This window comes from Branchiostoma belcheri, unplaced genomic scaffold (genome assembly GCF_001625305.1).
Source record: "Branchiostoma belcheri isolate BF01 breed outbred unplaced genomic scaffold, Haploidv18h27 scaffold66, whole genome shotgun sequence".
NCBI classification, from domain to species: Eukaryota; Metazoa; Chordata; class Leptocardii; order Amphioxiformes; family Branchiostomatidae; genus Branchiostoma; species Branchiostoma belcheri.
In genome coordinates, this window is record NW_017804309.1 from 672,008 (window position 1) to 692,173 (window position 20,166).

Genomic DNA, 20,166 nt, shown 5'->3' on the forward strand with positions numbered 1-20,166 from the left:
AGCCTGAGTCCAAACAGAAGCGTACTTAGTGTGGCTCTTTTTACGGGTATAGCGTTAACCGAATAACAACTTATTGCACAGTAAAATAGATCTGGCGAGGTCAACGGAATTGTGGCTTTTACAAGTGGCATTGAGTCATATCAGCTATCAGCCTCTTCTCCAGCTGTTGAGAAAACGCCTCCAAATGAACGGGAACATCTCACTGACGGCTTGCTTACGGGTACGAGTATGTATACGAAATGGCGTCCGACGGGACGTGCAGTTCAGAAGGAGAACACCGCGTTTTCTCTTTCTGACGTCCTTTTGTTTTGACGACGTGAGCAAGTCGCATTCGAAGCGTTCTACAACAACGTCTGGAACAATAACAAACATTTAACATAATCTTGGGGCAGGGAGCTCGAGAGGCCTCTTTGATACGCTTCTACTATACCGTATCGCGGTCGTGTTATCACAATGTCTACATCCCCACGTTTAAACCACTGTTCCCACAGTGCGTGGCTCTTCGACCAGTTGTACACCTTCCGGAGCCGAGGCTTCCAGTGCGACTCTACAGTAGTGACGGAGGACGGGATGAGGTCTGTAGTAATTATTCTCACCCACTTACTCATTAAAGTGTCGGTTGTTACAGAGTTGGTTACGCGTTATAAATAATCATTGAGTTTAAAAGGAAATCGTGATAAACTTCTTTATTTCTTTCGTTAGTATGGTATGTGGAAGACATTACAGAATTGTTTACGGAATTGTCAAAATCATTCATTCGGTTTAAAAAGAAAATATCAAAGTCCCCTTTTCCCGTTCACATAAAAAGGTTCGACGTCCACAAGGTGGTGCTGGCGTCGTGCAGCGCCTGGTTCCTGGGCAGGTTCTGTCTGGTGACGGAGCGGGAAACCTCCGTCCCCGTGCCCTGGTCCTACTTCGCCGTGGTGCTGGAGTACGCCTACGCCAGGCAGTTCGCGGTTCCCGAGGCGCAGAGGCAGGGGATCGTCGAGGTGGCGAAGACGCTGAGAATGAGAGAGCTTCTCCAGCTTCTCGAGCAGGGTCAAGGCGACGCCAGCGTGCATCAACAAGACCAACTGTTCCTCGTCTCCCGCACGAGTGACGACGCTCTAAAGTCACTCCGAGTGCTTTTTGAGGCAGGTGCACTGTGTGACATCATGCTTTATTCAACCAGTGAGTCGGACAGACTGTGCATCCCCGTCCACAGAGTCATCCTGGCCGCCTGCGTCGACTTCTTTGCCAACAAACTGCCGCAGTGTCAAGCCAACGCTTGGGTAGTGAACGGCGTTCCTGACAAACTACTAAAGCCGTTTCTGGCGTACCTGTACACGGGCGAGTTCGAAATGTTCACCATGCACGAATGGAAGGAAGTAGCGCTTTTTGCCACGTACCTCGGCTGTACCACCCTCGTCGGTCTGTGCTGTCGGTTTCTAGAGACACGCTTGTCGCTGGACGACGTAGTTCAGGCCTTCAGATGCGCGAGGAAGACAGGATCCATACCCTTGATTCAGTCCGTACACGCGGTTGTAGGTCGTCCCGACGTCTTCCGCAGCTTCGCGGACTCCGAGGACTTCCTGGATCTGGACGCGGACGAGATAGCGGAGATCCTGCAGGAGGACACGCTGTCCTCGTTCTCGGAGGAGACGCTGTTCGACATCGCGCTGCGGTGGATCCTGTGGGAGAGAAACAACAGGGCCCTGGTGGCGGGGACGGTGATGAGCGCCATCCGCTTTTCCTGCATCCACCCGGACGCGCTGGACAGAGTCCTGGCGAAGGCGCACTTCCTTCGGAAAGATTCTTCCTTCTACAAACAAATCGAGTTCGCCAAGGAGTACCACAGGGACCCGGAGTGGCAGCACCTGAACCACCACCGTAAGAACAGGCAGACCTGGATCCGCGGCGCCACGGAGTCCCTGGTGGTGCTGGGGGGTTGCTGCCTGACGCCAGAGGCTCTAATAGCGGGCGATGTTCTCTCTGCAGAGGTGACGACTCTCAGACACAACCAGGACACATGGACAAGCCTGACCAAAATGCCTCTGTCTATAGTGCACGGAAGTAAGGTCAGAGGACTCCAGTACGCCTCCGTAGCCGTTCTGGACAACTTCCTGTACGTGGCTGGCGGGTTCCACGACTCAGGCGACTGCGGAGACCACGTGGACTGTACCGACATCGTCATGCGGTTCGATCCGAGAATCTCCGTGTGGCACCGCGTCTGTAACATGCTGTCGGCGAGGAGACACTTCCAGCTCGTGGCCGTGAACGGTTACTTGTACGCCCTGGGTGGGACCGTCTTCAGAGACCCCTACAAGTCTGTAGAGAGATACGCCCCGAGTCAGCGATTCTGGCAGCACGTCTCGCCACTCATGGAGGACCCCGATGCCTTCGCTGCCGTCTCCCTTGCCGGGTGGTTGATGATCTCCGGCGGGAGGGAGTTCGGCATGGCGGCGGCGGTGCGGAGGGTGCAGGTGCTGGACCCCTACACCGGCTGCTGGGACGATCGCTGCGCCATGTGGACTCCACGGGCAAACCACAACATGGTGGCCACGAGCAGGTTCGTTCGTTCGTTCGCTTTCTCCTTTCCTTCCTTCCCCCTTTCCTCATTCGTTCCGTCCTTCCCTCCCTCCTTTCTTTCTTCCCTCCCTCCTTCCTTTCTTCCTCCCCTCCTTCCTTTCCTCCTCCCTTCCAACCTTCTCGCCTCCCTTCCTTCAAATATTCCTCATTCATTAGTCTTTCTTCATCTTTCGTTCCCATTCATTCATAGTCCTTCATTCTTGTCCTTAATACACCCTTCCTTCCTTCCTTCCTCCCCTCCCTTCTTCAGATACATCTACGTGCTGGGCGGCGAGGTTCAGTTCACGGACGACGCGGCGCCGTTTGCCCTGACCCTCGTGGAGCGGTACGACCCGTTCCCCGACCAGTGGACGGTGGTTCCCGGCGACATGTTGCCGAGACTGGAGGCCGCCGCCACCGTGGTGAACGACGACATCTACCTGGTTGGAGGATACGACCCCGCGGAGCCCTTCATACCGAGCGAAACCGTACAGGTGTATAGTACAAGGGAACAGACATGGCGGCTGGCGGCTAACATGCCCCGCGGACTTATAGGAGCTTGTGCCTCCTCTCTCATCATACGGGACTCTCACTTGTTATGACAAAGTCGAGACTACTGTTATCTCTGTTATCTCGGTGTTTGTGAAAGAAGTATTTTATCATTGGAATTTCAATTTGCTCCACAACAAACGTTGATAGCATTCCTCTCATTAAATGTCTAGTAAGAGAGGACTGAATTTATCTTATAGCAAATTATATTGCGGCAACGTTAGACATTAATTAAAAAGTATGCCTGTAACGTTACGTCTTGACGATAAATCAATGGAAGATTTGAATAGCAATCGCACTGTTGTGGAATAGAAAACTGGTCAGATGGAATGAATATATAAAGCACGGAAATTTCCGTGGACAATAAAAGCTGCTTGCGTCACAGGCGGTGATTACATCATTTTCGCCAACATTCGAACGCATTCGAATTTGTTCACAAAGTCCTTTATTAGATCGCAATCGAATGTTCTAATGGAAACAATTTCTTTTTACGTCACAATGATGTTCTGAGAGAGACGAGTTTGTTTTTTTACAACGGATAGGTAAGGGCATTCCCGCACGTACTCATTGTGCTGGAAGTCGATTAAGTTCTGTCGGTTACTGCCCAAGGAGACTCTTGAAGGAGGCGGCGGCTGGTTGGCGACCTTCGCGTCTTCGCTTTGGGTGAGATCCGTAACTCATGGCGAACAGCGGTGACGGGGATTCGAAGGTCAGGGAACCACAGAGATCCCATTATTACAAGGTGTTCCGGTACGGGGAAAACGGGTCTGCCGAAGAACATTACCTGGGTAGGTAATTTCTGTCAACCTAGAGTTAGGTTAATGGTTGTTCCCGACGGTGTGTCGACCGAAGTTAACTATGACCAGCTTCGCAAGCACGCGTGAGCGGCTGGTGTGTTAAACCGAATGACCTGTCACATTTACATATATCCTTACATCTAACCTACTGCACTTGGTGACAAGCTCCACGCAGGGGGACAGCGCGACGCCCCTGCTCACAGACATGCGCATAGATTGTATTGTTGGGCGAAAGGAATGAATTTTTGAACACTCCGAATCTGGGTTGGTAAATCTGGCACTGTCTTTCCACATTGATATGCCAGAGGTTCTGCGGGACGATAGGCGACGAGCGAGGACCACTTGTGAAAGGCTGGCTCCCCACACTGGCTCTCGCCTGGCGGATCGCATTCGTGCTTTCAACCGACGGGCTGCAGAAGAACAAGGTCGTCAACGCTTGAAGCAGTCTTCAGACGCCGCCCAGTTGCAGGCCAATTCACGAGTCAAGTGTCGTGGTAACAGAAGGACCCGGAGCGAAACGTCGCCAGGCGCGCACCACCATGACCAGAACGAAAGCGTCGGTGGTGAGCCGGTCGCCAATGGGTGCTACACGGAGCGCCGTTACCTCCTGGACACGAGACGCCACTCCACGGACAGGTGTCACGCCAGGCTCTCCATAGAGATGTCTGTGACAGACCCTGCTGTTGTGCCGGTACAAAACCAGCTGCTGCTCAGCGCGCTCCAAGCTCTCTTCATTCCCTCATGTCCTGGCATCTGTATAGAGCGAGTTCACTCTCTTCAGGTACGAGTACGTAGGTAGTACTGCAGTATGTATGTGTGTGACTGTGTGTGACTGTGTGTGTGTGTGTGTGTGTGCGCGCGCGCGAGAGTGTGTGCTCGCTTGCATATGCGTGTGTGCGTGAGGGGGGGGGGAGAAGTCACACTCACTGATGCCTTGTCTCTGTGATGTTGGCCAGGATATCGTCAGTCGTGCAGTCACGAGTTGCGAAGTCAGGCCGACGTTCTGGTGTAGATCTTACGAGAAATGCAAGGCGGCGCTGTTCCTGTCGTCCGAGGCGAAGAAGAAAGTGAAGCACGAGAGGCAGTTCTTGCTGAGGGCCCTGCGCTGCATCTTACAAACGACAGACATCGCGGTCTTCATAGATGTTTAGAGCTGATGTTACCTAACATGCTAGTTTCTGCTATACTCCATCGGTTGCTGGAACTGGCCAAATACGTTGGTGGACACTGGCCAGATTAACATTGGTAATCAACCAATTGCAACGGACGAATTAAGAGTTACATCTCAGTCCCGCAACCACTTCCTTATTTGGGCCGATTTCAGCAACTTTCCTCAATTCGACGGGAGATCTGGTAAAGAGTACCAAAATATTGAGGGTGATCTAGGCAGCCTCTCAGCCCTACTGAAAATGGAATAAAGCACTCAAGAAAAACACTTTTGCTTTTATTGAGTCCTAGTGCCTTTTGGTGTTACTTGTAGAGTTATTATGCCATGGCGGATGATGTATTCTACGAGCTTTACTTGATGTATTACAATGATACATTTAGAGAAATTTCTTGAGCAGGCTGTACTTGCAGATAGCTGCAGTACGATAAATACATTGAATAAGTAATCAGCACCATTGTGAGACATGCATATGCGGGTACTTTAGTTCAGATATTGATAATTATTGTCGAAATCTGATATTGCTGTGTTTTGGCTTCTTTCTTGAAAGCAACTGAAGACAAACTACACTTACATGCTTCCATTCCTCACTGTCTGCTGCCCGGCAGTCTAAATCGATATGACAAAATTCAAATTCACGAAATGGGGAAACATCTCTCTCTTCATGATCTACTCTTCATAACATACAGTCTACGACAAAATCCTTGCAATGGTGAATCACGCGGCAACTGGCCGCACGTAACTACATCTTGGGTGGAGCATCTGGAGCTGGAGGATTTTGTGGGTAGGCTGGGTTGTCGAAGCCCGGGGGTTGTTGTGGGTAGGGTGGGGGTTGTTGTGGGTAGGGTGGGGGTTGCTGTGGGTAGGGTGGAGGTTGCTGTGGGTAGGGTGGGGGTTGTCCAGGTGGGTGCTGTGGGTAGGCAGGAGGCTGTGTAGGGGGGTACAGGGGATACTGGCCCGGTAGGTTCTGCACGGGCTGCGCCACAGGTGCCGCTGTAAAAAAATGGCGATATCTGATTATTGTAGGATAATCTTTATTGACACAAGAAAGTGTTATTGTCTGTCTTGGATTTCTAGGAAGACTAGTGGTGTGCCCTCGAGTAAAGTCCATAAACTAGTGGATAAAAATATCAGAAATGTTGCATTTGGAGTACAAACATTACTGGTTTTTAGTCTAAACGCTCTTTTATGTATTTGCCTATTTGTACAGAGTCCCTATAGAATGTAATTAAATTACTAGTATACTAGTGCACACACACAAATCATCAAAGTTTACTCGCAGAGCAACCCGCCCCCAAGTGACAAGTGCGCCTTACACCGACGTTACATAAAACCTTTACCCTGTGATTGGTTCCTCCGACTGTGCTTTCTCAGAAAGTAGCAGCGACAGGCAATGGAGATGGCGGCGACGAGGAAACCCACGACAGTAAAAATCGGCCAGAGGCTGAAACTGAGACAACAGACGACATGTTTCAGTCTACGGTAAAATGCGTTTCATGATTGTATGAATGCTGTCAACTGGCACGTTTGGGCGGAATCTATATCGTAGAATTTTCCAAGCAGGCTTTGACAGAACAAACCACCGACAAGGATGTAAGACAGCTTTCTCTGCGTGTAATATTTAAGACAGTGTAATATTTAAGACAGATATGAATTTTCCACCTATGCACGGTTATCCTAAGGATGTCTTCAGTTTGCGATCCTACGACGATCGCAGGACGGATGTGATTAGGCCCTAAGGCGTATCTAAAACTCAGCAAACAAATATCGACGGAGAGAGTAAGGCACTCTACTTCTACTCTGGAGCAAAGTAAACAGACTTTGACCGTGTCCAAGTCCACTGCTCCTTGCTGCCATCACAGCAACGGTTGGTCGCACAGCACCATTTCTGATCGGGGCTGTCGTACGAACGCGGACAGCTGAAGGACCCGCACCACTCTCCGCTGACAACCGCTGGGCCGGGAAACAGGAACAGAAGTTATTAGAGCCAACAATATGGATACCCAAGTACATGGTATAATGAGCATACAACCAACTACCAAGAACGGTGTATGTAATCACACCCCTAGGCTAACTAACTGATAATAAGTTAGAAACTCGTTCTGCAACTTTCGGCCGACTCCGGCTGCCTCAGAAACATGGCGACACCAGGCATTGTTGGTCAGCTTTGCCAAATCAATCCAACAAAACAGATTTCCCTTCGCGCGAAAATTTCTGTTCTCCTCAGTAGTTCTTGCACACTATAGCCTCCCCTTTCCCTTACCACTTTTTATCCTGTTAAAAAATGATAGAAGCCACTTAAAAAGCATCCATGTCTCCCGGCTTGGCCTGCTATCAGACAAGTCACGTCAGACTGCGTCTTCAGCTAACTCATTACAGCCGAACTATTACTGCTAACTTACTCGTAACGTCATGTGTCACTTTAACTGTACATATTACAATGATTCGTCTTCCTGATTTACCATGTAACAATGCTGAAAATAGCGATATAGCAATATACTAGCATTACATGGTACATGTATTTATGTCTTCGGGTATGTGTGTGTCCTTACCTGTCGTAAAAGCGACGGCGACAACAAGTATTGCCCGCAACATTGTCAGAAACTTTTACGTCTCCTTTTATGTTGCCAGTTTCAATGAAATCATGAAATGTTGATTGAGCCGCCTCGGTAGTTACCGGAGTGTCATAGGCCTGTGTTCAGACGCGAGAGAATATAAGCCGATGTTTCTATTACCTCAGCCGTATATAAGACGGAAGTGACGTAAGGTCATAACTACTTCCTGTCGCATATCTTTATCTCCAATCAGATACAGGAATAGGTTCATTCTCCGTGTTTTATACAAATATTTATATGCTGAAAAAGCTCAGTGCTTCCTGTCTCACGAAAAAGAATTTTTCCCGTTATCTCTGATGACGCAAAGTCATAATCTCTAAGCATATTTTGGTGGCTGCAAGACCCTGTCAAGATTGAATTTGAAGACAGTATCAAATAGGCAAGACATTATCCAATACGCCACCTGAAGTTTGGCTGGCGATAAAAATACATGTATATCAACACAAAGAGGAAAGCCCGTGAGTAATAAGCGCGAAGATTTTGCCGAAGCCTAGACTTCTGCTTGAAAATGCATATCTGAGAACGCAGCTATGTGGCCGTAATGAGTGCCATCAGCGGACGTCGAAAACCGGATCACCATTGTGGTGGACTAATACAAAAAAAGCTTCGCTGGCTGACCATCTTTCCACGCCCGAAAATAATACAGGCTTTCGGCAAATTCATTTCTTACCTTTGAAAAGAAGGTTTTCGGTTATGTCATTGTACGGGAGTGGCTGTGGTCTGGGTCTGTTTATTGGTTATTTGCTCAAAGAAGACAATTTGTAGTAAATAATAATAATAAGAAGAATGTACCAGAGAAACCAGAAATCAAACAGGTCTATCTAGAGTTGCCCCTTAAATGCAATAATTGTTTAATTACTTAAGTCAATTACTGCTAATTCTAGCACAGAATCATACATTGTAAATGAGATGAAACTTTGTATGTCAACAACATAACGAGAGAAAGAGAGAGAGAGAAGAACGCTACCGAAAACCAAGGAGGTTAATATTTAACCTCCTTGCGAAAACATAACCTTCTTGGCGAAGGTTAATAGTCACAATTTCGATTACAGTTACAGTTAAGCTCTTAGTTACAGTTGTTTAAAGCTCTTCCGTGGAAGAATAGTTCTGGATGCGCTCATCAATGTTTGCTCAAAGTGACCCTTCTGCACCTGCGCCAATGTCTGACCTTTGCCCATCGAGACATAAATAGAGTGCTGGAGAATGGCCTACTTTGAGAGAGCCAAATGGCTTGTACAGTATCTGCTGCTCTTGGTGTTGGGAAGTACACTTTTCTTGGTTTGCTCTATCTTGGTGAGGACAGCATGCCTCTTCCCGCCCTTCAGACGACAAATTTTAGCTTTCTTCCAGAAAGGCGCAGACAGGAGGGCCCCGGGGATGTTGACCACGCCTGAGCAGTGTCAACAACGCCTGAACGAACGGACAAGTCTGGCTGCGTGGAAAGGAATGCTGTTCATGTTGACGTCTTGGTTGGAGGCTGAGGTGTTTGAGGGAGGCAAGGCCACCGACTCCTCCCTCGTAAGGCTTGACGGGAACTCCTGCCGGCTGCTCCAGTTCGCCCGGGCGGCCCGCCCTCTGGTCATCAGCTTCGGCAGCAACACCTGACAACCGTTCCGGACGAAGTTGGACATGGTCAAGCGGATCATGTCGGACTTCGCCGCCGTGGCCGACTTCGTGGTGGTGTATGTGGCCGAGGCGCACCCCACCGACGGCTGGGCCATGAGTGGGGGCATGGACATCCGGCAGCACCGGAGTCTGGAGGAAAGACTAGCGGCGGCGGAGATGCTGGCTCTGCACGACCTCCCCTGTCCTATCCTGGTGGACACCATGGACAACGCCGCCGCCCGCGCGTACGCAGCGATACCGGACAGGTGAGTTACAGGTTTATCATCATGATTTCACCTCATTATCCATTTTGGCGATACGCCATATTTCGTTCTTTACCTGTAACAGTAAGGTAATTTGAGCGAACTCAGACTGAGAACGAAGCATGACTTTTGTATACAGAACCGTGCTTTATCCAGAACCATGCTCAAGCACTGCTCTTGATAGTCCACAGTGACAGGTGTCTGGGAAAAGAACAGTGCCTGGGACAAACCTACACGGAGACTGTCCAGAACCGTGTCGGATGTCCTTGTCCTAACCCACGCAGGCACAGAAGTATAGGGGCATCTTTCTGGATAAGATTCTAGTAACTACGTTTTTTAAACAAAATAATTACCTTTTTTTGGCGACGCATCAGGGGCGGAGGTATTTCTTGTTAATACTGACGGAATGATGTTTTTTGTTGCTGTAGTTTGCTTGCTCATCATTTCTGTCATCTTGCCCGCAGGTTGTACATCGTGTTGGACGGAGTGTGTGTTTACAGGGGCGGGCCGGGTCCGGATGGCTACCACCCGGAGGAAGTCCGTGATTGGCTGCAGAGATTCTCTGGATAAAGCAGCGGCAGTTTCTCAGTAGTTATAAAATGATGACTCTTTGGTAGACTCTCTGCGACATCCTTGTTATCGTTTATTACCTCATTGTACCAAGAATGTCCTTGATTGTACGAAGGTTTTCTGTTCGGCGCGTTTGTCTCTTTGCTTGCCTACTCTAAGGTACATACGAAAACACTGCTACCTGACTAAATACCAATGAGGAAACACTCATAAGTAACCAAGTAACTCGGATGAAAATTCCCCATTTTCATACATTGTGAAGTATTGATGACTTTATTACCCGTTTTGGAATGCAAAATACAAGTGCGTACAACAATCCATCACAAACCTTCAGAGTGATCCAATGTATCATCGGAAATATTTTGTAACTCTGGGTACAATATTACTGAGTTTCTAACTTTTGAGCATATCAGCAGAAGTGATGACAAGGTGGAAACGTGGTGAGAGAGCATGATGGTCTCACTGGAAACGTCTAGGGCACTGGTGAGAACCTGAGAACAGGACCACCACGGGTTCACATTGGCTTCGCTCTGATGTCAGTTCAATTGTGGAACCTCTTGTTATTCAATGAGATGCTGATGAAGAATAAGAAGAATAAAAAGAAAGAAGAATATAAGGAAAGTCCTGAAGCGTAACATAGGTCGGATACTTAAAAGCCCTCTGTCATGTCGTTGATCAATAATCAGTGCATAATGAGTATATTTGTTTTCCCAACCCTTGTCCTGCTGTGCGCAACATATGTCGCGCGGCACATACAGTACCATCTATATAACACCCTGTATAGGTACGATTTGGGGGTATTTCTCGTGCAACGCATCACACCGCAGCGAAACGCAACGAATGTGGACTAAACATTGTTGTGGCGTTTGATGCCTCCAAGTTCATACACTTTGTAGAGAGGTTGACACATAATAGGAACTATTTGATATGTTCCCCACGACTCATGTAAAAGATCAGAATATTCAATATTAAAGCATTCAACCATTACAAATTTGAATGTTAGGTAGTAGTATAGGCCCCAACGTTTTCTGATGCCATCCTTCAGTCACTAGGTCAGCCCTGTCGCGATGCCCAGTATGCCACTATCCAATCCACCGTGCGCTTTTTGGCCTCTTCCCATGGCACCACGGGCTTGTACCCGAGATCCCTTGTGGCCTTGTCATACTTGAGGCACATGGTAGTATTGGATACCAGGATGAGCCCTGCAGTCCAGGGCGGTTGGAAGTTGTAGACAGGGGAGAGGACCCACCGAATGAACTCAAAGAAAAGCCCCAACGCATAGAGCACGCGAATCGGCAGGAAGGGCTTCTCTTCCGGGGTGAAGCCGATCGCCATCAGGAAATTCTTCCGGTGGTCTACGTAGTTGTTGACGGGCGTGTCGTCGCTGATGAAGTAGACCTGCCCGCCGACGACGTCGGGGGCGGCGACGAACCTGTCCACGGCGAGTCGGAGGGCGTGGAGGAAGTTGTCCAGGTACACGAAGGTGCACCGCTGGGTCCTGTCGTTGGCGACGGCGTAGGTGGACTGCTTGCTGGCGACCGCCCTCTCTATGTCCACGAAGAGGTTCATGAGCCCCTCCCCGTACATGCCCATGGGCCGGAGGGAGCAGGTGCGGAGAGTCTTGCCGCCGGCTGTCCTTCTGCCGTCATGCTGCATCACCCTGGCCTCGGCCTGTAGAACACACAACGGCTTGTCTTGATACAGCAGGATTTCAGACATTTCGTCTTTTATGATGTCTCCTATACGGTGTTACCTATTTACTAACTCGACTCAGGTGAACACGGGGTTAGCGACGACCTCTCAGGTGGGACTTAAAGCTGGAGGTCCAGAGTTTGAGGAGAGTCACACCTCGAGCACGATAAAGATACCACCACACTTGACGAAAAGAGTAAGTGCCCTGTGAATGGTTCAACCCTTACAGTCTGGCCTCCTAGCTGGTTGGCATCCGATTGAAAAGGTGATAGTCACCTATTATGTTAATCCTACTACAATAAATTGAATTAAACTCGAAATACTTGCCTCGGCCTTGGTGGTGGCGTAGAAGAAAGAGTGGGTGGAGCTGTCGTACGGCGTGTCCTCGTCCCCGTCGGGTACCGGGTCTCCCCGCCGGTTCGGCCCGAACGCCTCCACGCTGCTCACGTTGATGAAGAACGGAACGTCCGCGGCCAGACAGCTCCGCAGCAGAGTCTCCGTACCTGGGCAGTGGTAAAGACGTAGAAAATGCCGTATAAAACGTCCAATGATTCCGAAGATCTTTCAATGATGTAAACAGCCAGTGATTTCGTTTGACCAACGTCCTGTGGAACAAGGTGCCTGCTACTCACCATTGACGTTGACGTCCCACGTGACTTTGTCGGGAACCTGTCCGAGGAAGTCAATCAGCGCGGCGGTGTGGATGACGAGGTCGGCCCCCGTGCAGATCTCCAGCATCCGGGCCTCGTCCCGAATGTCTCCGTCCATCAGCTTTATCCTCATCCCTGCGGATGTGAAACGTCAAATTACATAACAAACGTCAGGTATGTGAGAAACGTCAGGTACCTTGTGTTATGTTTCGAGATAGAAGTTCACGAAATATGGGTCTCTTTAACTGATTCATTTTCATTTTCCGAACTTCGTATTAGGTTACAACTAGAGTCCCACGATCTCATACCTTCGCCAAATGATGTTAGTCTTTATGACTGACAAAGATGATTCCTCCTGATTATGCAAATTTGCATGAATTATATAATATTCTCCATCAAAAGACAGCCTTATCTTAACAAAGAAAGCCATTCTAATTCCATTTCCTCATAAATTATGCAAAAGAGGTCCTTATTTGAATAAGTTATGTTTAATGATGTTCAGGTTCACTTAACTTTTAAATACCCCAAGTATGAAATTCCAGGCAGTAACCATTATGGAATTAAAACATTTTCTCATTAATTATGCAAATTAAGTGTTAATTTACATAATTAATATCTGCCTGTGTTTCTCTCGTTCTCAATTACATATGTCACAAGATTGAATAGTCCTATAAGGTAATGCAGCTGATTTATAGAATTTCCTCATTAATTATGCAAATTACATCCAGATTTGCATAATTGTCACATAATTATATCAAGAGTCACATAAGCTACCTACATACCAAAAATTATGAAGATCCGTCCACCGGTTCTTGAGTTATCCTGTTTTGAATATTTTCAAAGAAATGTCCCTGCAGTTCCTGAGCAAGCTGCTAGGGGGCCCAAACTTATGTCACTTCTTCCCGAGCACAATGCCTACCTACCATCCAAATTTCGTCACCCTAGCTTGTCTAGATCATGAGATATCAAAACCGGAAGTTCAGCTGCAGTACCATTAGAAGCCGCTAGGGGGCCCAAAATCTAATCATTTCGAGGTTTCATCAAGACCTACCCACCTACCAAATATGAAGTCAATCCATTTAAGCCTTCTCAAGTTATCGTGTTTACAGACAGACAGACAGACACACACACACACACACACATACACGAACGCCACTGAAAACATAACCTTCTTGGCGAAGGTAATAAACGGATCTGTGACATTCTACGGGCATGGCCTACTTGCTCTGAAAACGTCCACCCACGTCACCGTGACAAGCAGGATCTACCTCGCCCGACGAGTCTGCGATTTTGAAACTCGTCGATTAAACAGCTGCAGGTCTATAAGGGCCCTATAACAGAGTGACGCTGGCTTTAGGAACGTAACTGTGTGGAAATACCGTTTGTTGGCTCAGGCGCCCGATAGGCTTTTGTGTTGACGTCCACGACGCGGAGCTCACTCACGTCCGTCTGCTCTTCTCTAGCCATCTTCGCCACCATGCGGCTGCCGACATAACCGCAGCCTCCTGTCAGCACGATCACCCGTCCGGCCATGTCTGCATGTTGAATATCAAAGTACAGTCATTTGACCTATATTGTAGATAAGGACGTGTGTGATGCCTTACATAAGGACCACTTAGCAAATGAGACCACGTTTTGGTGGCCCCTTAGATATTTTTTTGTTCATTGACACAAGAATTCAGAATCCCGTTTATAATAACCAACTCCGTATCCACTGAGGCCAGATTTTATTAGTCGTCCCCCCAGTGGTCGTCTCGGGCAGTTTTGACGGCTTGGGTTCCTGCAAAATGGCCAAATCCTGAGGCAGAATGATATACTGTACAGTACCACAGGAATAGTAGCCAGTCACATGTTGGCCGCCGCAAAAATTTTAGACAATTTAAAGGTAAAGGTGAAGAAATGAAACGTAGTCCACCATTAACGTTTATAATACACTGACAAAAAGGCAGTAGCTAAGCACGTACACCATTTACACTCTGTAAATCACCTGGGTTGCCGACATGTAACATAATGGCCAGCTTTTAAATTCCATTGGCTCGTGGTGAATGGTGCGCGCGCTGATCGATCAAAATAGTCTCTACCAGACTCCATGGGTTGCTGGAAAAATTTTTCAAATTTGCCAAATAGGTGGAATAATCTACCAGAGGAGTTAGCCGACCAGATTTACCATTTCTTCGGATACTAACGGCAAGATAACCAACAATACAGTGACCAGAATAACAAGCAAAACGCTGTCTGTGCCACTACTGTTTGCTGGTGACCGTGACCTTCTTCATGCTATTGGTACGTGACTGGCGAGGTCTTCAACCTAGCCAGGAGAAGCAGTAAAATTTGGGGTCGAATCTTTGGCCATTAGAAACATCTGGACACCCGTTTCATCAACAAGTGACGACCTTTGTTATTGATCAATGCAACAAGGCCAGGAAACCGACACACGGGACGCTAGCACCGGTACATGGTCGACGCGGACCAGGCGCGACTGTATGCGAATTCAGGAGAAGGTCACGGTCGCGGTTGCCAGGTAAGATAAACAAAGGTTTGGCCCACATAAAGCATGGCGCATTTGGCCGAATCTAAATTTAAGAAAGGCATCTAATCTATATTTCTATCTTATCAGAAAGCAAGCACCTACGGTTCCTAGACGTTAAAAATTTATTACGAAAAGTTTTTTCGTGAGATCGTCGCACGATCGCAGACTAAGAATCCTTGGGATGGTGTGTCCTGCAAAATTCAGCTGTCTTGTAACGGAAAAAGATGTTGTAAATCTTTGTCTGTAGCCTGTCTCAGCCTGCTTGAAAATTCTAAGTCATCGGGACCGCATGAGTGACCGTACGGCTGCCTACGACAAACGTGAATGCGCCATAGGTAAACAGCCGATCGATCAAAATAGTCTCTACCAGACTCCATGGTTTGCTGGAAGAAAATTTGAAATTTGCAAAATAGGTGCAATAATCTACCAGAGAAGTTAGCCGACCAGATTTACCATTTCTTCGGATACTAACGGCAAGATAACCAACAATACAGTGACCAGAATAACAAGCAAAACGCTGTCTGTGCCACTACTGTTTGCTGGTGACCGTGACCTTCTTCGTGCTATCGGTGCGTGACTGGCGAGGTCTTCAACCTAGCCAGAAGCCAGCAAAATTTTGGGTCGGATCTTTGGCCATTAGAAACTTCTGGACACCCGTTTCATCAACAAGTGACGACCTTTGTTATTGATCAATGCAACAAGGCCAGGAAACCGACACACGGGACGCTAGCACCGGTACATGGTCGACGCGGACCAGGCGCGACTGTATGCGAATTCAGGAGAAGGTCACGGTCGCGGTTGCCAGGTAAGATAAACAAAGGTTTGGCCCACATGAAGCATAGCGCATTTGGCCGAATCTAAATTTAAGAAATGCATCTAATCTATTTTTCTATCTTATCAGAAAGCAAGCACCTACGGTTCCTAGACGTTAAAAGTTATTACGAAAAGTTTTTCGTGAGATCGTCGCACGATCGCAGACCAATAGAATTCTCGGGATGGTGTGTCCTGCAAAATTCAGCTGTCTTGTAACGGAAAAAGATGTTGTAAATCTTTGTCTGTAGCCTGTCTCAGCCTGCTTGAAAATTCTAAGTCATCGGGACCGCATGACCGTACGGCTGCCTACGACAAACGTGATCAAACGTTTGTCGTTTGTAGCGATAAGCAAACAGGTGTTCGAATTCACGATATCCTGCCCTGCTTATTACAGCCATGTATGTACGACAGTTTGCATGCTCTGCGTCCACTGGAACAGTTGAGATGACTTACCTGCCAGAAACTATCCAATCCGTTGGCAGAATAAGGGAAGACTGTTGAAGCCTCTGTGTTGAACCGATGTCTAATGAAATAAACAAGCTCGTGTCTTGGCACGTAGATTAAGATAACAATATTTGCCAGTCTGTTGTACATTAAACCGAGCAAATATAGCCCACAAATGGAAGGGCTAATAAATGTCGTAAATGATAACTAATAAGGAAAGTATTGTGTAAATAATTCTATGGTGGTTGGCGGTGAAGGTCAAGTTCGTTTAAAAGGCCAAGAAAGACCCCTGCTGGGATCTTAACACAGCGTACAAGTAGAACATCAATTAATTACGGAAATGAACAAGAAAAAAAATCAAAGGTTTCACCCCTCGGTGAAGCGTTTAGAGTTCTTGGGAATTTCTTAAAAAAAGGTAAACCTCCTTCTTGGTGGCACACAGCCTGTTTGGGGTTACTTAGTAATTAAGGAATGAATAAATAAAGCAATATTGCAGTGTTTGCACGATTTTGTATTTGTAAAGTCTGATTTAAATCTATTGCATAGTACATAATATGCTGTTCCACAGCATGTTGGAAATTGTACATATAAACATCTCAAGTAAATATGCAAGAAATTGAAGTATCAAGACATTGGAATGTGGGAGAATTTAAGATGTCACCTGATGTATTGCCAAGATTTTCTTTGGGTTTTGGATTTTAAAAAGTACTGCTGAGCTGGAAGATCAACATGAAAAGAGTCTGAGGAAAAAGTCTACAAACTGGTGCACACAGTTTCATGGTGAGAATATAGTCAGCTTCAAACTTTCCTCTCAGCTTTCATGATGCTAAAGGTGCTCCTTGTGCAGAGGTAGTACAGGTTTTTAGAGCATTGCTTATGCTACTGATATCAGGCTCCATGACAGAAAATATTGTTCTTACATTATGCTGCCATATCAAAATTTTATGCAAAGCTATCTACAAGCATCTATATATAAATAAGAAGTTGCCAATAAGAGTACAGAGAAATATAGCATTACGAATATTACATTACCATTATAAAGTGTATCTTTTGCCCAGAATGATACTCTACTGGGCAAGATATGTTACATAAAATTTTGTCACATGAGATTTGGGCAATGAGTTGTCATAAAACATACATCATATCTGCTGTTAACATCTGACCAAAAACTGATCTTAATCCTCAATGAAGATCACTACATGATACAGAATCACATGATTTGGATACAAATGTATATAGATAAAATCAACATATTTCATGCAAAAGCATACAAAAGCAAACAATATGCTGGTTCAGTGTTTAAATTGCACATGCACAGTGTGATGCATTATGTCACAGTTGAAGGCCCCTGTGACATAAACAAAATACATCTGGACATATATCAAGCATGGTCTAGGTAAGAGCTCTCTACAAGTTAGGGGCCTGCACATTTGACCTATGGCATGTGCATTCCAAACTGTGAAAGGGCTCATGGCAGGAATTGTAGTCTGCTGCTCTCATAGCTCATCGTGAGGTTTCCCCAGTACCCTGTATGACATGTAGCCGACTACAGGGTACTTGGCCAGGTAGACTCCCTTGTACACCTCATCCAGGGACTTCAGCTGGTCTTCTGTCAGGTCAGACTGTGGGAAAGGGGAACATACTTGCGAACATTTCTGTGGTGTCAAAGTTAGAAACATGGAAAAGAAATGTGTATATGAGCAACTTTTTAGTTCTCTCAAATGTTTACATGTCTGTTTGTTTGTCTATCTATCATAATATGTAAACAGCCTTAAGGTTCCGGGTCGGAGTTTAATTCTGACCAGAGTCTAAGTAAGTGCGCAGTAAATCGCCGGAAACGTGACTTTGTATGGTATGTTTTGGCCGCGATATCCCTGAAATCGTAATATCTGTGTACATATCTTTGTATTTTCTGAAAAGCCTGTTAGTTGTAGCCTTTATAGGTGGCGTAATGTTGGTGGTCCAGCTAAGACTTCCTGGTATTCGTCCGCGCGGATGGTTATGTGGCCTTTTCGCCTGACCGCCGGGATGGTACGTTCTATATGCGTTCTGGGTGTGTTCGGGCCATCGAACATAGCGATAAACTTATCGCATCGATTTTAATTAAATTCAAATTTTGGAAACATTAGGTTCTGAGCTTCTTCGAGTACTAAGCCGTTACCCTGGGAAAATTCGTTTTTTCCATGCAGCCATGGTTAAAAATGACGAAAAAAATGACCCCTTTTTTCAAAATGTACTTTGATGGGCCTCATTTACCCCTAAATAAATTGGGCGCAGAAAATATCAATCAAGTGTATTGATAAGCGGCACGGCACCCCTTTCCACCAAAAGAGTGAAAAATTCCGACCCGCGTTTAGTACAGAAATGACAGCCCGTCGGGCTGAGGGTGTCAAATTGCTCGAAATACGGAGGGAAACTCCGGTCCGAGACCTTAAGGTGCCACAAAACAGTTTGATAATACACAAGATAAAGACCTGGCCTAATGAACTATTTCTGCATATTGACTTGTAGAGACTAATGTCATTTTCCGTAATCAAAATACATATACAGTAGATGTAGATAATGTGTGACTTCTGCACCTGTGATATGGAACAGGCAGTACACTTCTCTCTCTAGCAATGTTATGCTTACTATGTCAGAGTTCAGGTCCTCCGGTTCCAGGGACCACTTGGCCACAGCTCTGGTACAGTCCTTTCCTGCAAGTGCATTGTACCCTCCCGCCTTTCCGTAGAAGTCTGGAAAAGTTCAACACAGACCAACTTTAACGTAATAGAGATATCCAGGAGTAAGAAGACAGCCAACAAGATAACAATATTTGTGAGTTTGTGACAGGTTAATAAATTCAGATACCTTTTCCTGATGTGACGTCGAACACAACTCCCTTCACAGCCATGTAGATGGGTTGGCTTTCCTAAGGTGAAAACAGGCAAAAAAAAAAAATGAACAAACAAACAGATAAAGGACACTAACATAATTTGTTGGTATTGATGAACATTCCATTACTAATCTGTTGTTTGTGCACTTTGTCACAGTACTACCTGCAGCTAGAATAGAATGAAAGAAGGTATGGGCATATGCAAAGAGGTTTTAATACTCCTTTAACTTTACCAGTTCTTAAGCATGAAAAACTCTTAATTCTGACATAGCATATGGTCAATTCACATTATTCATGTTTGCTTTATATGTTAGCACAGCTGGGCAAACTGTTACCCTCCCAATATATATACCTTGATATATGATCCAACTGAATAATGATTTGTTACATCAAGGAGGCTAGGTTATAACCTCTTTGTTTAAATGAATTGGCTTTGAAGATTTGATTCTTTTGTCCTCCCACGACGATTTATTGATTACGTGTTCATGATTTACTTTTATCACAATTTGCCAATGTAGTTAGTACTAGTATAATATGTTTCTACAATATTGAAACTTATTTCACTTGTATGTAATTTTAAGACCTCCTAAGTTTGTATTAGGTCAACTTGTTATATGCTCCTTCGGCGATAAGCCCAAGGGCCATAAGGGTTACTCATAGATATCTATATATGCTTGATAAACAAATAAGTACATGTAAAATTTCATGTAGTGTATGTGCTGTCCTAGAACTACTACAAGTAGCTAGTAGAAGTCCTTGTCCTCCCCATATACTTACATCTTCTCCACTGTATCGAGCGATGTCCTCCTTCGTAAAAACACGGAACGGCTTGTCTCCCTGCGTCTCCAAAAACTCAACGGCTGGGTCTGGTGGATCTGTAGGCCCATCTGAGGAGACAAAACCCAACAAAACTGCTAGAACCACCAGCACAAAGTTTATCTTTTCCGCCATGTTGGTGACCTATCTGACGCAAAATGTTATACGGTATTTCATTGGCTGTCTTATGGATCTATTTAGCAGATCAACCAATGAAAAGGCGTTTAACATAACG

The 20,166-nt window shown here is 46.2% G+C and overlaps 6 protein-coding genes across 7 annotated transcripts; 3 read left to right on the plus strand and 3 right to left on the minus strand.

Moving 5' to 3' along the window:
* The first annotated feature begins 453 nt into the window (after nucleotides 1–453).
* On the plus strand, nucleotides 454–3,408 carry LOC109483666 (kelch-like protein 26). The gene is made up of 3 exons (XM_019786702.1): nucleotides 454–575; nucleotides 809–2,548; nucleotides 2,819–3,408. The coding sequence occupies exons 1-3, from the start codon at nucleotides 454–456 to the stop codon at nucleotides 3,147–3,149; spliced, it is 2,193 nt and encodes a 730-aa protein (XP_019642261.1). The 3' UTR covers nucleotides 3,150–3,408.
* Nucleotides 3,409–3,600: 192 nt separating this feature from the next.
* On the plus strand, nucleotides 3,601–5,289 carry LOC109483841. The gene is made up of 3 exons (XM_019786993.1): nucleotides 3,601–3,884; nucleotides 4,199–4,674; nucleotides 4,850–5,289. The coding sequence occupies exons 1-3, from the start codon at nucleotides 3,776–3,778 to the stop codon at nucleotides 5,042–5,044; spliced, it is 780 nt and encodes a 259-aa protein (XP_019642552.1). The 5' UTR covers nucleotides 3,601–3,775; the 3' UTR covers nucleotides 5,045–5,289.
* A 35-nt stretch (nucleotides 5,290–5,324) lies between these two features.
* LOC109483842 (spore coat protein SP85-like) lies at nucleotides 5,325–7,787 on the minus strand. Its single transcript, XM_019786994.1, has 4 exons — nucleotides 7,611–7,787; nucleotides 6,879–7,011; nucleotides 6,399–6,508; nucleotides 5,325–6,051 (listed from the first exon to the last, which is right to left on the minus strand). Exons 1-4 carry the CDS (start codon nucleotides 7,651–7,653, stop codon nucleotides 5,801–5,803), a joined length of 537 nt encoding a protein of 178 aa, XP_019642553.1. The 5' UTR covers nucleotides 7,654–7,787; the 3' UTR covers nucleotides 5,325–5,800.
* A 1,075-nt stretch (nucleotides 7,788–8,862) lies between these two features.
* Nucleotides 8,863–10,415, plus strand: LOC109483811 (type I iodothyronine deiodinase-like). The gene is made up of 2 exons (XM_019786943.1): nucleotides 8,863–9,544; nucleotides 10,006–10,415. The coding sequence occupies exons 1-2, from the start codon at nucleotides 9,303–9,305 to the stop codon at nucleotides 10,109–10,111; spliced, it is 348 nt and encodes a 115-aa protein (XP_019642502.1). The 5' UTR covers nucleotides 8,863–9,302; the 3' UTR covers nucleotides 10,112–10,415.
* A 6-nt stretch (nucleotides 10,416–10,421) lies between these two features.
* Nucleotides 10,422–16,495, minus strand: LOC109483809 (3 beta-hydroxysteroid dehydrogenase/Delta 5-->4-isomerase-like). Of its 2 annotated transcripts, XR_002141036.1 has the most exons (6): nucleotides 16,250–16,495; nucleotides 13,833–13,988; nucleotides 12,436–12,588; nucleotides 12,131–12,306; nucleotides 10,960–11,782; nucleotides 10,422–10,822 (listed from the first exon to the last, which is right to left on the minus strand). XR_002141036.1 is itself a non-coding variant. In XM_019786941.1 (5 exons), exons 2-5 carry the CDS (start codon nucleotides 13,984–13,986, stop codon nucleotides 11,165–11,167), a joined length of 1,101 nt encoding a protein of 366 aa, XP_019642500.1. In that variant the 5' UTR covers nucleotides 13,987–13,988; nucleotides 16,250–16,495; the 3' UTR covers nucleotides 10,878–11,164. The 2 variants fall into 2 exon arrangements, 1 of the variants encoding a protein (XP_019642500.1); XM_019786941.1 differs by lacking the exon at nucleotides 10,422–10,822 and having other exon boundaries at nucleotides 10,878–11,782.
* Nucleotides 16,496–16,733: 238 nt separating this feature from the next.
* LOC109483810 (neudesin-like) lies at nucleotides 16,734–20,104 on the minus strand. The gene is made up of 4 exons (XM_019786942.1): nucleotides 19,893–20,104; nucleotides 19,091–19,151; nucleotides 18,872–18,975; nucleotides 16,734–17,862 (listed from the first exon to the last, which is right to left on the minus strand). The coding sequence occupies exons 1-4, from the start codon at nucleotides 20,064–20,066 to the stop codon at nucleotides 17,737–17,739; spliced, it is 465 nt and encodes a 154-aa protein (XP_019642501.1). The 5' UTR covers nucleotides 20,067–20,104; the 3' UTR covers nucleotides 16,734–17,736.
* Between the last annotated feature and the right edge of the window lie 62 nt (nucleotides 20,105–20,166).